The 15,181-nt window shown below is 35.6% G+C and overlaps 1 protein-coding gene across 1 annotated transcript in view; it reads left to right on the top strand.

The window, feature by feature from the left end:
- NAALADL2 (N-acetylated alpha-linked acidic dipeptidase like 2) overlaps positions 1–15,181 on the top strand; it is a 592,600-nt gene that overhangs the window by 209,745 nt on the left and 367,674 nt on the right. Inside the window, exon 3 of the mRNA XM_021717095.1 lies at positions 3,874–4,017. Coding sequence (XP_021572770.1) covers positions 3,874–4,017 — 144 coding nt within the window. The remainder of the gene's footprint in view (positions 1–3,873; positions 4,018–15,181) is intronic.

Here is a 15,181-nt window from a genome sequence, read left to right as displayed (position 1 = left end):
GAGAGTTTGAGATCCGCCTGGGCAACTTGGGCAAGACCTCGCCTCTACAATACGTCGCAAAAACTCGTCGGGCATGTAGTTCTAGCTGCTTGGAAGACTGAGACAGAAGGATCACCTGAGGTCAGCAGGTCGAGGCTGCGGTGGCTATGAGCATGCCACTGCACTTAAGCCTGGGCGACAAGAGTGAGACTCTAGCTCAAACAAACAAGCAAACAAACAAAAAGGAGTATGAAGAAGAATGATGGGAAATAATGCTGAGGCATAAACTTTGATATTGTGAGGGTCCTTGCATGTCAAGCTAAATAGTTAAGTGTTTAACCTGGAGAGAGGTAAAATCATATAGCACCTTAAGAAGTTCCAATATTCCAGAAAACTTCAAAATAACAGAGTGCACATCGCACATCAATATTATTTTGTTGCTCCATGCACTCTAAAACTCCAAAGGTAGTGGCAGAAGGAGAATGTACATGCTGAGAAAATCAGCTGGCTATTCCAGAGTTTTCCAGCAAGAGTGTCCAAGCATTGTCCATGCTTGGAGACATGGAACACTTTGGCCTCAGGTGCAGCCTGGAGCAGTAGGAGACTCAGGGCTGGTCACCTTTGTTCGTTTGTTTGTTTATTTTTTATTTTAAAGATGTGGGGGACAATTCAGGATTAGGTATACAAATAGTCACCATACAGGTAAAGCTTGGGTCTCCCTTTGGTCCCCACTTAGCCTAGTCTGAGATCGGTATCCACCTCCCTTCCCCTGGCAGGATCCCACTATAGCCAATCTCTTTCTTATAGTATTATGGTAAATGTTCAGGGTCCGCTTCTGAGTGAGAACATATGGTACTCAGTGCTTTGTTTCTGTGATAGATTACTGAGTACGATAGACTCTAAATCCATCCAAGTTGCTGCAAAGTCCATAATTTTGTCCTTTATGGCTGCATAATATTCCGCCATGTTTATGTACCACATTTGTTTTTTATCCAGTCCAGTTTCGATAGGCAGCATATTTTGTTCCATTTTTTTTCTGTTGTGAATAGTGCTGCAATAAACATGCATGTGCAGGTATCTTTTCTGTAGAATGATTTGAGTTCCTCTGGGAATATTCCTAGAAGTGGGATTGCTGACTCATATTCAAGGTAAATTTCTAGTTCTTTTAGAAATCGCCTTGCTGTTTTCCACAGAGGTTGAACCAGTTTGCATTCCCACCAGCAATGTAGAAGCGTTCCCTTTTCTCTGCATTCTCTCCAGCATCTGTTGTTGTTTTATTAATGATGGCCATTTTTACTGGAGTTAGGTGGTATCTCAGTGTGGTTTTGATTTCCATTTCTCTGATGATTAATGAGGCCGAGCACTTTTTCATGTGTCTGTTGGCTGCCCATGTATATTCATGTGTTTGGCCCACTTTTTAATGGGGCTGGTTTTTTGTTTTTTTTTTTTCTTTTCACCACATTTGAATTCCTTATAGATCCTGAATGTTAGACCATTGCCAGGTATACAGCTGGCAAATATTTTTTCCCATTCTATAAGCTGTCTCCTACTCTCTTGGTGGTTTTTTTTGCTTTGCAGAAGCTGTTCAGTTTAATGAGGTCAAGGGTTGTTCTCCTTTGGCTGGCAGCCCCCTCCTTGCAGTCTGCAAAGCCTCTTCAGTTCATCCCACCAGGCTATACAGCTTTTATGTGCATCTTCTATGTTAACCGTTCAGGGCCTGGCTCCAGGGATGCCACCTGTGCAGTCTCCCAGGGCCTCTCTCAGACAGGCGCCACGCTTGATTTAATGCTATGCCATTGCCATATTGAAATTCTTCATACTTTTTGAGCAAGATGTCCCACATTGTCATTTTGCTCTGGGCCCTGCAAACTATGTAGCCAGTTGTGTTTCCATGATACGAAAACGGTTGGGAAATAGTGATCGCCACTGTGGTTAGAATATACTGTCACATATATCTATATAAAAGGGTTACCAAATTATGAGCCAGCACTACGTTGAGATAACAAAATGGATTCTAAGCTTAAATCTTTATTATTTTTTTTTCTTCAAAGCCATGTCTTCCATGGCTGTCACAGTCCTAAGCGAAATATAATTTTTTAGCTTTGTGGTCTTCCAGATGATAAATTAAGGAAACATTTCTGTAACATATTTTCTCATTTATAATCTGCCTCCTGAAGCCTAGACACCAATATCATTGAGCTCTGCACCCTCTGAAGTCCTATCAAATGAAATCCTGAGAAAACTGCTAGCAATTATTTTCTCTAATAGAAGTCTTGAGAAACACAGCACTGCCTTCACAAACATCACTGCTGCCTGATAGAGCCATTCTGTTGTATGTTTCCCTTTTTGAGTCAGGAAAAATATATAAATGGAATAAAGATATTTTAGTTATTTTCTTAAGCACAGTTTAGTCTATTCTTGCCATTTTCTTTACTCTGAGTATTTGTGTATTTTTCTTTTACTCGTGTTATCATAATTGTTTTCTCTTCTTATGTTTGTTTAATTTTTATTTTCAAAGTTATAGATGAATGTGGTTCATTGAAATAGTCAAATGTTTCTACACAGCTTAATTTATAAAAATGTTATCTTCTCCCACGCTTCCCAGTGTCCCCTCTGTGCTTTCTTTATCACTCCAGGACAAGCACATTGCTTTTAGCATCTTTAGTTGTTTCTTACTTTTTATGTTTTTCAGTTTTATTCATTATATTGATTTACCTCCCTGAAAGATAAACATTCAATTTTCACAAGTCTTCATGTGTATCACCCCTCGATTTTACCCTTGTCTCTTTTTTCCTAAAAAATATAAATTTTTGTGTGAAATCAACAGTCATTATTTATATTATCTTACTGAATATATTCTCTTGATATATTAGCATGCAAGTGGTATTCTCCTTAACTTACTCTTCCGGGAACCTCCCTCCCTAGCCTGCGGACCCCTGCTCTCATCCTCATGAAGCTAGCTGCAAAAGGACCATTCTAGGATGGCCCTTGGCTGAGATCTCATACTTAAAAATGGCAAAATTAGTGGATTTGAAGTTCAGGATATGGGTAGGATTTATTGACTGATGGATTTTAATGTAGGATGTTTTGGGTGAGTTGCTAGAATTCCTAATTTGGAATATTTTCTGTTGATCTCCTCATACTTGCCACAAGTGAATCTTCTCTTGGCCACCCTGGTTGAAGGATTTGGTGCACCAAGGGAGAAAACATCTAAAGAGTCCTGAGAGTCGTAACACTATCTGGTTTTAAGTGTGCTAGGCTTCACTGCATCTGGTGTGTCTCCCTGTTCAGTGTCTTACTCAATTCCCTGCTAGAGGGAGGGAAGAACAGGTGCCCGCATTGACTGAATGTGGGGGATTGTAGAGGACAGTCGCCTTCACAATCAGAATTTTATCAAGTCCTCCTGTTTCCAACTCCTTCTGCATCCCTACTTTAACAAGCAGTTGTTGTCTACAGTTATGAATCCTTTCTGGATTCTGTGGTACAAACTGTGTTGCTTCTTAGCTTCCCCATGGAAGGATCAGGTTTTCGTCTCTTCAGGTCTGTTACCTAAACAGACATTTATCTACTTTCCGACTTCTAGAATCTTATTACTATCTATTCTCCTGACCCCTGTACACTTATGCTTTTTTATTCCTTTGTTATTATTTTAGTGGAATTTCATGGGACAGTGGAGGTAAGTGCATGTGTACAATCTGCCATCTTTAGGATACATAATTGTATTCAGACTACATTTTAGTCATTTTAAATAAATAAACAGAGTATAGCTAAGGAGTAAATAAGCAAATGAATGAATATAAACTCACAGCTCATAATTTAAGTACTTACTACATATAACTTCTAGTTTTGAAAATTCCTGTTTACTAAGGATTCTCTTCCTTTCTTTTTGAATAGATGGGAGCTTTAGACAAAGCCGGCCCAATCTCACTTCTCTGTTAGTGCAGCCCATCTCTGCATCCCTTGTTGCAAAACTGATCTCTTCTCCGAAAACTGGAACCAAAAATGATGTCTGTAGCCCTCTAGAACTTCCAAATAAAGGTAAAGTATTTAATGTCTTTCTGTGTACCTTACAGTTTTTGTAAAGACCATGGTCATTTTTAATCTCTTAAATTGACGTTTAGGATTATTTTCTTTAAATAACATGGACTTTTGATGATATGAACATTATGCTCTTCTATGACTCTTTAGTGACATTTTTGGGGAAAAAAAAAAAAAAAACTTTTGATAAAGAATGACAGTTGACCAAACTGAAAGATTAAAGAAAGAAAGAAAGCATTTTGAATTGCTACAAAGTAAAGTAGCTTTACAAATAGAGCATTTTGTACATTCATGAAAATCTGCTTAACCTAGCTTCCCGGTTTCAACTTCAACAGTCTCATTGCCTGCCAAGATGCAGTGGATAGCAGGAAGCTATCTGGGGTATGAAGTCTTTTAGTATAAAGCATTAAAGCCTAATTCCTGCAATTGACTAAAAAATCCCTCTGTCTCTACGCATCATTGCCCAAGAGATGCTTCTTGTACTGCACTGCAGTTTGTCAAACCTTGTTGGACCGCGTAGGATAAAGTAGAGGTGGTTAAGCTACCTGTGGTGGGATGAAAGCCACGGCTGCATCTTATTCTTGCCTCCAGCCTCAGCATTTGAGTTCTAAAGAAGAAATTCTTTACATTTCATTAAATTTGTACCTAGCTGCTATGAACTACAACTTGAGGGTTCTGTTTTTTGTGTCTAGACCTAGGGGTTCAACTAGACATCTTTTATCTCATCAGTTTCTCTCTTGACAACAAAAGCACACAAAACATGTTTTAAATACATCTTAAAGAAAAAAAATCTTTAAGGATGGCTGTTAGGGGCATACTCACTTTTCAAAATCCTTTAGATTGAGAGCCTCTTAAACTGATTATCAATTAAACAAGGTGGGAAGCATAGAAAAAAGTGATAAGCCAATGTTCTCAAAGCAGGAATAGATACGCTTTCAAAAGGCTTTTTGTTTTTCTTTTTCTTTCATTTTTTCTGAGCCTCCCAAATTGGTTATGGGTTCTGTTTGTTGAATGTAAACAGCACTGCAATAATAGTTTAGCTGCATGAAAACAGCATGCTTGTAAAAGACCTGATTTAAACCCAGATTTTGTTAATTACACTAAATACGTATTAGTATAGTTAATTGTGCTAAATATAATTAAATATATATTCGAGTCTCGAATGCATTCCAGCCACTGTCCCACCCTCAGCGAGCTGATAGTCCCCATTCCTGTGCTAGTTCCATGACTTCTCAAGTCACCTCCCCACTGGAAGTCTGTATGTCTGCACCTACAAAAGATATGTGTCTCTCTGTCATCTCAAGCAGTTGTAGAATCAAATTTCATAATGTATGTCTCAATACTTTGTATTCTATAAAAAGTGTGACTATTAGCAAGTATTGGCCTTATCAAATATATCAATTTCCTTTTCAATATGCAGAAAAATTTCTTAGCAAAGTAAAATGACATTCTCCAACTGTATGTCCATAATGAATTAGCCTCATGTATGAAGTCTAGAAGAACTGAGATATATGCTGAAATCTGTTTACAAATCCAGTGTTAAAGAAGCAACAAAACAAGATAGGTCTGCTTTCTAAGGAATTATGCCATATCAAGTTTTTCTCATGGATAAAGTGATCATTATTGTTTTGTAGAAAACTCAGATGAATATACTTAAATAATTAAAAAGGCATTTCATGTAGTAATGTCTTCTTCATTTTTAAAAATAATAGAATGTTACATTTAGATTTCCCCCATACTGATTGAACAGTCTCAGTGAGTGTCAAATTTAAACTAAACTTATATGTAGGATTATGACCCTCTACTCTAATGTTTTGGACAATAATGCTTATGATTTATCTGAGATAATTAAGTTTTCTCACAGATACTTATACAATGCATTAGTTGTTTACAATGCTATACATAGAATGGGACATAAAAGGAATACTAAGAGGTGTTGTACTTTCAAGCAATCAGAGCAATGATTATACTTTATGGATTAGAATATTTTAAAGCATATTATAATTATAGCTTATTGTTACATTTTCTAAGTATAGTCCCGAGCTTTAGTTTAGGGAAATCTTTACTCAACAAATTTGTACAGGAGTGCATGAAGAATACAAGTGCAAGTCAACTAGTTATTTATCTTACCCACTTAACTCTTTATATACATGAAATCAGAATTCTCTGAAGTCCAGACAACAGTGTAATGAATTTTTCTACTACAAATTTAAACAAAGTTTAGAAATTGAGTCTTGGTTCTGTCTGGCCAGACCTGGATCATCCTCAAGCCAGTTTTATAATATAACTAATGTGATATGTCAGTAGACTCAAACCAGTCAGGAACTATTTCTAGAGCATGGGATATGGTCAAAGCTACTCATATAATATTGTAGGGAAATGTTGACAGCCATTCAAAAGGAAAAAGAGGCAAATGGATGTTGAGAAAGCAAATGCAGTTCAAGGTTGATACAAATCTGGCCAAACAGGACCAAGACTCACCTTCTAATCTTTGTTGAAGAAATGGTTCACTTTAACACTAGAGGTGGACAAGAAAACATATAGCCCTGGGATCTTTTGGTAATCATCTTTGGACAATGAAAATATATCCTGCTGAAAATGAAATCAACAAGAAGGGTCAAGTAAATAAAGAGAAAAGAGAAATAGAGATGGAGATTTAGAAAGAGAGAGAGAGAGAGAGACAGAGAGAGAGAGATATTCTTATCCACATATTAGAGCCACAAATAAAGCCTTATCTGATGAACTGTCTCTCTGTGTATATATGAGTCAATTCATTTGCTTGTTTGTTTCAGTCGATTTATGTTTGGCTTTTAGTTATTTATAACCAAAAGCTATCTAACTGATACAGACTATATAACTTAAACTAAATAAAGGAATTCAATGCCTGCGTTTATGAAATAGACTCATCAAAGTTAAGAGAAAAGCAGGACATTTATATGGAGATCTCTGAGAGAACTAAGGAAAGTGTATAGGGCATGGAAAAAAGATCAGAAGAATATTTCTTGCCTAAATAGACTGTTTGCATTGATTGGGTGATTAGGTAATGACTTCCTTTCATTTCACATGGTCTTCCTCTTAGTAGGTCTTACCCATTCATTCAATATATTGTTGATCTTTGTCTTTAAGATTCATTCTTTTGATGTGGTTCATGTAAAAGATGCCAATGGCTACAGCTTTGCCACTCGGCTCTCCAACATTTTTGTTATTGGCAAAGGTAACAAACCATGGATTTCTCTTCCCCGAGGAAAAGGTATCCGCCTCACCATTGCTGAAGAGAGAGGCAAAAGACTGGCAGCCAAACAGAGCAGTGGGTGAAATGGTCTATGTGACGTGTTAAAAAGATCTTTACCTAATTAAAGATAACACAGTGTGGTTCAAAAAAAAAAAAAAGATTCATTCAAAACACAGAAATCTTAACTTTCAAGTATAAGTTTGCATTTGTGGTTACAATTCATGAATATAGTGAAAAAACAAAGAGGAGAAACCGTAAAACACTTTAACACCTCCAGTGTTAAATTGAGTCATTGCTCAAAGGTTAGAAATTGTCTTGGTTCTGTTTGACCAGACTTGGATTATCCTCTAACCAATTTTAATGTAGTTGATGTGATATGTTAATAAACTTGAGTAATATAATTTAAGGTGAAAATATAAATGAATCAAGATAAAATAAACATTTTAATATCCTTGATCAATCACTTATTTTGAAAAAATATTGTTTTTATGTTGATGAAAAAATTTTATAGAAGTAATTTTGGAGCATGTCTCTTCAAATGGTTATACTATATATTTTTGTGATTATTTACTTATTTACAATTCTATATATTTAATGAAAATTAGTTTTATTAAAATAAAATAACATCTAACTGATAATCTTGTTTAGAATGTTTATATATCTCAAATGTATTTTGAAAATCTATCTTTCTAATTTGTTAGTAGCTACTTAAAGCAATGCATTATTAGCATTTCTTGAGTACCAACTTGAAAACGTGTATTGAACATCTTATAATCCAGAATTGTGTTGATACAAAAATGTCTTGACATGTAATCAAGCATTTTAGCATATTAATGGATATCCATTAATAAGAGATGTTGTGGCACATATACACAATGGAATATTATGCGGACATAAAGGGCAAACATATGAACTTTGCAGCAACTTGGATGAATTTAGAGTCTATCATACTCAGTGATCTGTCACAAAAACAAAGAACAGAGTACCACATGTTCTCATTCATAAAAAGACCCTGAACATTTGCCATGCTACTGTAAGAAAGAGATTGGCAGTAGTGGGATACTGCCAGGGTGGGGGGGGGGGGACACAACACCAATAAAGGTACCTGATCTCAAGTCAGGCAAAGTGGGGACCAAAGGGAGGCTCAAACTTTACTTGTACAATGACCACTTCTGTACATAATCCTGAATTGTACCCCACATCTTAAAAAAAAAAAAAAGAAATGTCAGTACAACTGAATCCAACATTATTTTAAATTATATATGATATCAATCAACATATTCAGAGTAACCCTGAAGTTGCTACATATAAGAAGATCCAGGAGTACATTAAGCTTTTTTGGTTAAAGAATATCTTGAGATTTCCATTCTTCTCTATTTTTCTCTCTGTCCACCCATCTATCTATTTATCTCACTAAATAATGGAGTAGTGTGGTCTGATATCATGTAGTCTTTTTTAAGCCTCAAAATAACAAGTGGTTAGCCTTTTTGACCATAGCGAAAGAAAGATTTTTTCTAAAAAAAAGATACCTACAAGTTTGCTTTAGAGCAGGACGGGCTTTAATAACTTCCAGCACCAACATGGAGGAAAGCAATACAGAAGATAATACGGAAATTTTTAATTTGTGCAAACAACTTCTATGAAGCATGCATATAAACATGGTGACTACTCTTTATCTGAAAAATTCAGTGAGCTAGAACACTTTAGGAGAGACTGATATGTGTGGTGACAAACGCAAGCTTGATGTTAGGAGTCACTCAACTATGCAATAGTGACACATCAATTTTATGGTTCTTCAAGCAGCCAGTTGCACAGTGAACCTAGGAGTCTGAGCTGGAAGCTGATAACAGAGTATTCCTTAGAACTACAGATAAGCATTCATGAGCAGCCAGTCTGAAGTCCTTGGACAAAAGGAAAAAAAGCCTCACAATTCACTTTGAAGGACTGTTCATCAAGGATCTTAAACAGAATGAGCATAGGTGGGAAACCTATTGTCCAAAGTCCACAGAAAGTAGAGTCAATTCTCTGTTTCCTGGGGAGTGCAGGTTGGACTTACCAAGGGTGACACAGATCTGACTTCACCTAGAACTTCTCAAGTTTCCAGCTCTCTATCTCAACAGTTTTTACTTTAGATTTGATCCTGTTTAGATTCAGTCTAGAATTTCTGTTTGTTTGCTGAAAGACCTAAAGGCATCCTGAGAGGTACACCTTTAAGCAACATTAACAAATGTTTTCCAGTTTTTCAATGTTTCTCAGCAATTTTTACAACTTCTTAAATTCTTACATTATTTTTCAAGTACCTGAAACTCTTCACAAATTACAAGAGCTCCAACTAAACTTTGCAGTTTATATGTGTGATAAAATTTATCAGAGCATACTCTGTCTTTATATTTTTATGGTCCATTTTTTCACAATGGGCCAGTGTCATCATTCACTAACCAAGAAACTGCCGGATTCTTCACTACCTTTCTGGTTCTAAATTTTCCTTATTCTCTTCGTGTATCCAATATTTCCCCCTTATTCTATGCAGTGTTATCCAACAATGCCTTGTATGTGTCTCTAAGTTGTAAAGGCTCAGTACTCTGGAAATTCTTACCCAGTGCAAATGCCATCCCCTCCACAAAAAGCCCTGTAGAGTGCCACTGGAGTTGGAATTAGGCTTTCTTTCTGACTCTCTCTCTCTCTGCCATACTTTGGCTTTCACGTGCTCTTGCCATTATGATATGATTTTCTTCTGAAATAGAGCATGAACTACTTGGATTTTCATTAGAATGTGTTTTCTCCTTATTTCTATGTGATTTCAGTTCTTTGAGATCTTCTTCATGGCCCAGGATATGATCAGAGTTTCTTAAATATTTAAAAAGATTGTGTGCTATGCAGTTCATTCTATAAATGTCTATTTAGACTAAGTACTCAGGTTGTTCAAATATTTTTTGATCTTATTAGTGTTAAAACAACCCACTGTGAGGATAGATTTGTTCCTTTTACATTGTAGTCCCTCAATTTTGCTTTATATATTTTGAGGTCATTGAGTGGCTATAAATTCAAATATATAATATCTTCCCGATTAGTTAAGTCACTTAATCAAATGAAGTCTAATGGAAATATGGGAAATCAATTGTTAATTTTCACCTTTATAAGGGATACAAAGAAAGTAAAATTTATTTTGTTCTGGGATGTCTTCAAAATATATTCCTATTTAGATAATTTTACTATTAAAAATAATAAAATTTAATTAAATTTTAATTAGTTGTGTTTTCAAATACATGCAGCTCACAGGAGTACATGTACATATGAATGTGAATATGTGTATATGTGTGCTGGAGACAGGGGATAGCTATATATACTTAGAATTACACAAGTTAAATTAGCCGGGCGTGGTAGCGCATGCCTGTAATTCTGACTCCTTGGAAGGCTGAGGCGGAAGGATCGCCGGAGCCCAGCAGGCAGAGGCTGCGGTGGCTGGAAGCGGCCACTGCACTCCAGTCTGGGCGACAGAGTGAGACTCCAACTCAAAAAAAAGAACTACACAAGTTATAATGGCATAGCATCTAAACACAGTTTATACTTAGTTTTTCAGACAAACATTTGGCATTTAGGAAAAATATTAGCAGATTACAAAGCCCCAATCATCAAACTTGTGATTCTAGAGGAGATTCTGGTTTCCATGATGTGCAGAAAAATAGAAAAGAAAAATGGCGCCCCAGTCCTCGAAGAATCCTAGAAGTTTCTAGAGTCGGATAGGCAAGAAAGACAACCAAGTACAAAGAATGGGACACATAAGCAATTAATATAAGGGACCCTAGAAAAAACCATGTCTAGGAAACAAAAGCTTAATAATTGGAATTATTATGCTTCATATCCCTCTGAACAATGTTTCTAGATATTCAGTATACTTACAATGCAGGGGAAGATAAAGCCTTGTTAGCTATCAGAAAAGAGGACTGAGATGCCATTGAACCTTAATAATTGCAAGAAAAATGCAAGCCAGAACTTTCTTTGGAGCATAATATTGGTAGTGGATATTTTTCTCTGCACATGATGAAATTAAGAAATCAAGAGAGGCAGCTACTTTCATGTCTCTTAGCTCTGACAACCCTCACCCTATTTGAATACAAATGTTCTCTGAGTGGAACACGTTTTTGCGTCTTGAAATCTTTTGAACTTCACATGTCATATTTAAAGCTGTCATCAAACTTTGCAACATAGAAGAGAGAAATCACTTGGTAAATGTGAGCTGGAAATGTAATTTTTAAGTAACAATACACATAAGCACACAGGCATGTGTGTGTACACACGCGCGCACACACATACACACGCACACACTCAGGCACCAACTGTTTGAATAATAAACTGCCCCTCAATGTTCTCCAGGATTTTCTAAATTCAACTTTTAGCAGTGTATTTTTTAAAATTTTGAAATAAATTCAAGCACAGAAAAGTGGCAAGAATAAAAAGAATATTTTGCCTTCATGACTCAAGAACAAGCTATAGACATGATGAACCATCACATCTGAATCTCTCACAGTGATGTTCTCCTACACAAATGACACACACAACATAATTCAATTAATTGTTGATATACTACTACCATGTACTCCATAGGCTCCATTCAGGTTTTTCAATATTATCACTCATGTCCTAAACTGCAAAAAAATCCAAACTAGGATCATCTGTTTTGCCAAATTGTCAAGTCTTTCATTTCCTTCCACCTGGAACAGTTTCTGTAATTTCTACACTCCTTTGCTTTGTCATCTTTGAAGATTACATCCAGATTGTGTTCAGAAGGTACTCTAGTCTGGGTCTGTCTGATGTTTTCTCATGAATACAGTCAAATTCTACATCTTTGACAGTAACATTACAGAAATGAAACTAATGTTTTTCCCAGAGTGTCTTATAAGCTGGCTCATGTTGTCAGTCTGCCCTTTTTACTCCATTATGGCTGTGATAACCATGCCAGCCATTGCCCCATATGGGTTATTCTCCTGGCATCAAATATTCTACCTGCTCCTACCCCAGTGGTTAACCTCCTCACCCTGCTCAGGCTCCAACGCTGTATATGGTTCAGCTCTTAAACGTGATGCACTTCTCATTCTGCTTAAGTTACTTCTTTTATTGTGCGATTTTCCCTGGCAGTTGTTTTTCTCCCCATATTTAGGGTTTTACACTTCTACACAAATACATACACACACTTTGACACTGTCCTCAGTTGAAAGAGTAATAATAACTTTTCCAGAGAAAAAGGGAAAACACACCTATATTTTTTATAGTCAAATTCAAAGGCATTAAAAACAAAAGACGACAGAGTGAGACTCCAACTCAAAACAAACAAACAAACAAAAAAAGGAAAAATTCCAAAAAATTTCTAGAGTGAAAAAGTATTCAGTGTAATATATTGCTACATGAGGAGACTATCTCCTTAGGTTTTAATACCACCATCTGGGCATTTGAAGGACAGGAATGAGTGTCCCAGAGTGAAGGTTTATTCAAGCCTCTTTGCATTAACACTTCATCCCGGCAGATACTAGAAGGCCTGCCTAGCCCAATATTCGTTCCATTTTTTAATCTCTCCTTTCTCATAGTTTATTCATAAGCACACGTTTTTACCCAAGTTCAGTATTATGTGTATTCCTCTGTATTCTATTCCTTTCACTCACAGTATATCCATGTTTCTACATATTCTCTTTACATTTTAACAGTCACACATTTTATCACAATTTTCTAAGTCATTTCCCTGTTTGGGATATTTATGTTGTTTTCTGTAATTACTATTATAGATTGTACTGCAGAGGGTTGAATTATCTCTGTAGGATGAATTCTAAAGTACAAGATTGCTATTGTGATTGCTATGAAAAGTAATATTGCCTTGCCAAGGGGTTGTTCAAATTATTAATGCCAGCAGAAGCAGATGTGTCTTCAGAGTGCAGGTTTATCCAAGATTTTACTAATATTCATTATTGAAAATTAAGTGTGACCATGGCATCGCTTCTAGTGAAGGAAAACAGACTCTGAATATTTGTTTTCAGATATGGGTATGAAATAATATGAAACAATATGTACTGGGATCAACACATGTGTGAGGGTGTAAATAGATGAAAAACCACTTTTTGCTATGTTAATATGTCATTATCTGGGCCTAGCCTTTGCTTAGTGATACAGAAGGAAGTCCTTTGGTCAGTGGAAAGATTCAATATAAATATAGTATCCTTCCCAGAGGAAAAGGTTATGTTTATTTGCTCAGACCTCTGTGCTTCTTTAAATAGGAATTTAGACCTATTGTAGAAGAGGAAAGAATAAAATAATTTGAACCTTCTGTATAAACATTTAGGAACTCTGAAGGAAACATAAGAAAAATGTTTAAAAATCAGCTGTCAAAAAGGTCAAATATAACCAAATATCCAGAAGCAAAAGTGAAGACAGAATTAAAAATCAGAGAGGTAAGCAAAAAAGTTGCCACTGTGGTTGCCTGATATAGAAAGGTTATGGGTCTTGGTATTTAGAGTGGAAATATAGCACTTACATGAGAACAAAAGAATGGTGATTTGCCTGTGAAGACAAGGAGTTGGAACTAAGTAAGACCTTTACATAAAACTATGACTATGGTGTAGAAGTGGGAAGACTAGAAAGAAATTCATCCACTGTTAGAGGAAAGCTTTCTTCTGCCTGAGTGCCAGATGATTTAAAAGAAAAAAAAAATCTCCCTTTCAAAAATAAAAAACCCTGGCTTAGAATTTTCACTACCATTGTAGTATAGAAACTCCAAGTCAAATAATTAGCACAAAAATTGTCCCCAAGCCAGAACTGCCCCTGGGATGCCTGGCAAAAGCAAATGCAATGCTGAGAAAATGTGTATCAGAGAAATACCATCCAGTGAAAGATGGAGTAATTATGTTAATATCAAAGGGTAGGGAGTAGGAGAAGACTTTAGGAAAAAATATTGGGATAGGAAATATTTATGTGAAATAATTCCTCTGAAAGATGCAGCATTTCCAAACTCCTGTAGACTTAACAGAGTAGTCTAAAAAATATACAAAAGAAAATGTTATGGCATTGCCAGAATAGATTGATAAACTTAATGTCCTTGGGGAAAACTTTAACAGGTTTCAATAATTAACAGAGAAAATATGTAAAACAATTAGTAAACTTAAAGTCACAATATTTTCAAACTTGATTTACTGAACATCTATGTGGAATGTCAAACTCATAAATTAGGAGATACAGTCTTTGTATGGAATGTTTATAAATATTTTTATTCTCTATTTATCAGATGCAATGGAATAGGGTCACAAAACAAATCTCATCTAAGATCAAAGTACCGGTAACATACAGACCTTGTTTCAATGTCAAACAGTAACAAACACTTTGTATGTGGCTATTTTAAATATTATTTGAAATATATATATATAACAGAAGCAATTATAATGTACATTTTAAAATTTAGATTCTATGTGATAATAAGACCAAGTATAAAATTAATTTATTACAGCTACATAGAAAATCTGTAGCCTTGGCCAGGCACAGTGGCTCATGCCTGTAATCCTAGCACTTTGAGAGGACAAGGTGGGAGGATTGCTTGAGCCCAGGAGTTTGAGACCAGCCTAAGTGACATAGTGAGACCTCATCTCTACTAAAAGAAAGAAAGAAAGAAAAAACAACTAATAAAAAATAAAAATTCTATGGATCAACTAATTGAAACTATAGGAGATTAATGAAAACGCTCATTAAAAGACCAAGATATAAAATTAAATAGCATGCATAAACATAATACAATCAGTTATTTTAAATATTTTGAATTATAAATGCTATTTTCAGTTTATTAAAATTGCTAGGAAATCATAAAAATACAATTAATAACAGTTGTACAAAACATTATGTACAAATGTTATGGAGAAAATATAAAATTTTAATAAAAAATATAAAAACAACTACAAT

The sequence above is a fragment of the Carlito syrichta genome, unplaced genomic scaffold (assembly GCF_000164805.1).
Source record: "Carlito syrichta isolate Samal-C Ts95f unplaced genomic scaffold, Tarsius_syrichta-2.0.1 Scaffold309283, whole genome shotgun sequence".
Taxonomy (NCBI): Eukaryota; Metazoa; Chordata; class Mammalia; order Primates; family Tarsiidae; genus Carlito; species Carlito syrichta.
This window is presented reverse-complemented; position numbering and strand designations above follow the sequence as displayed.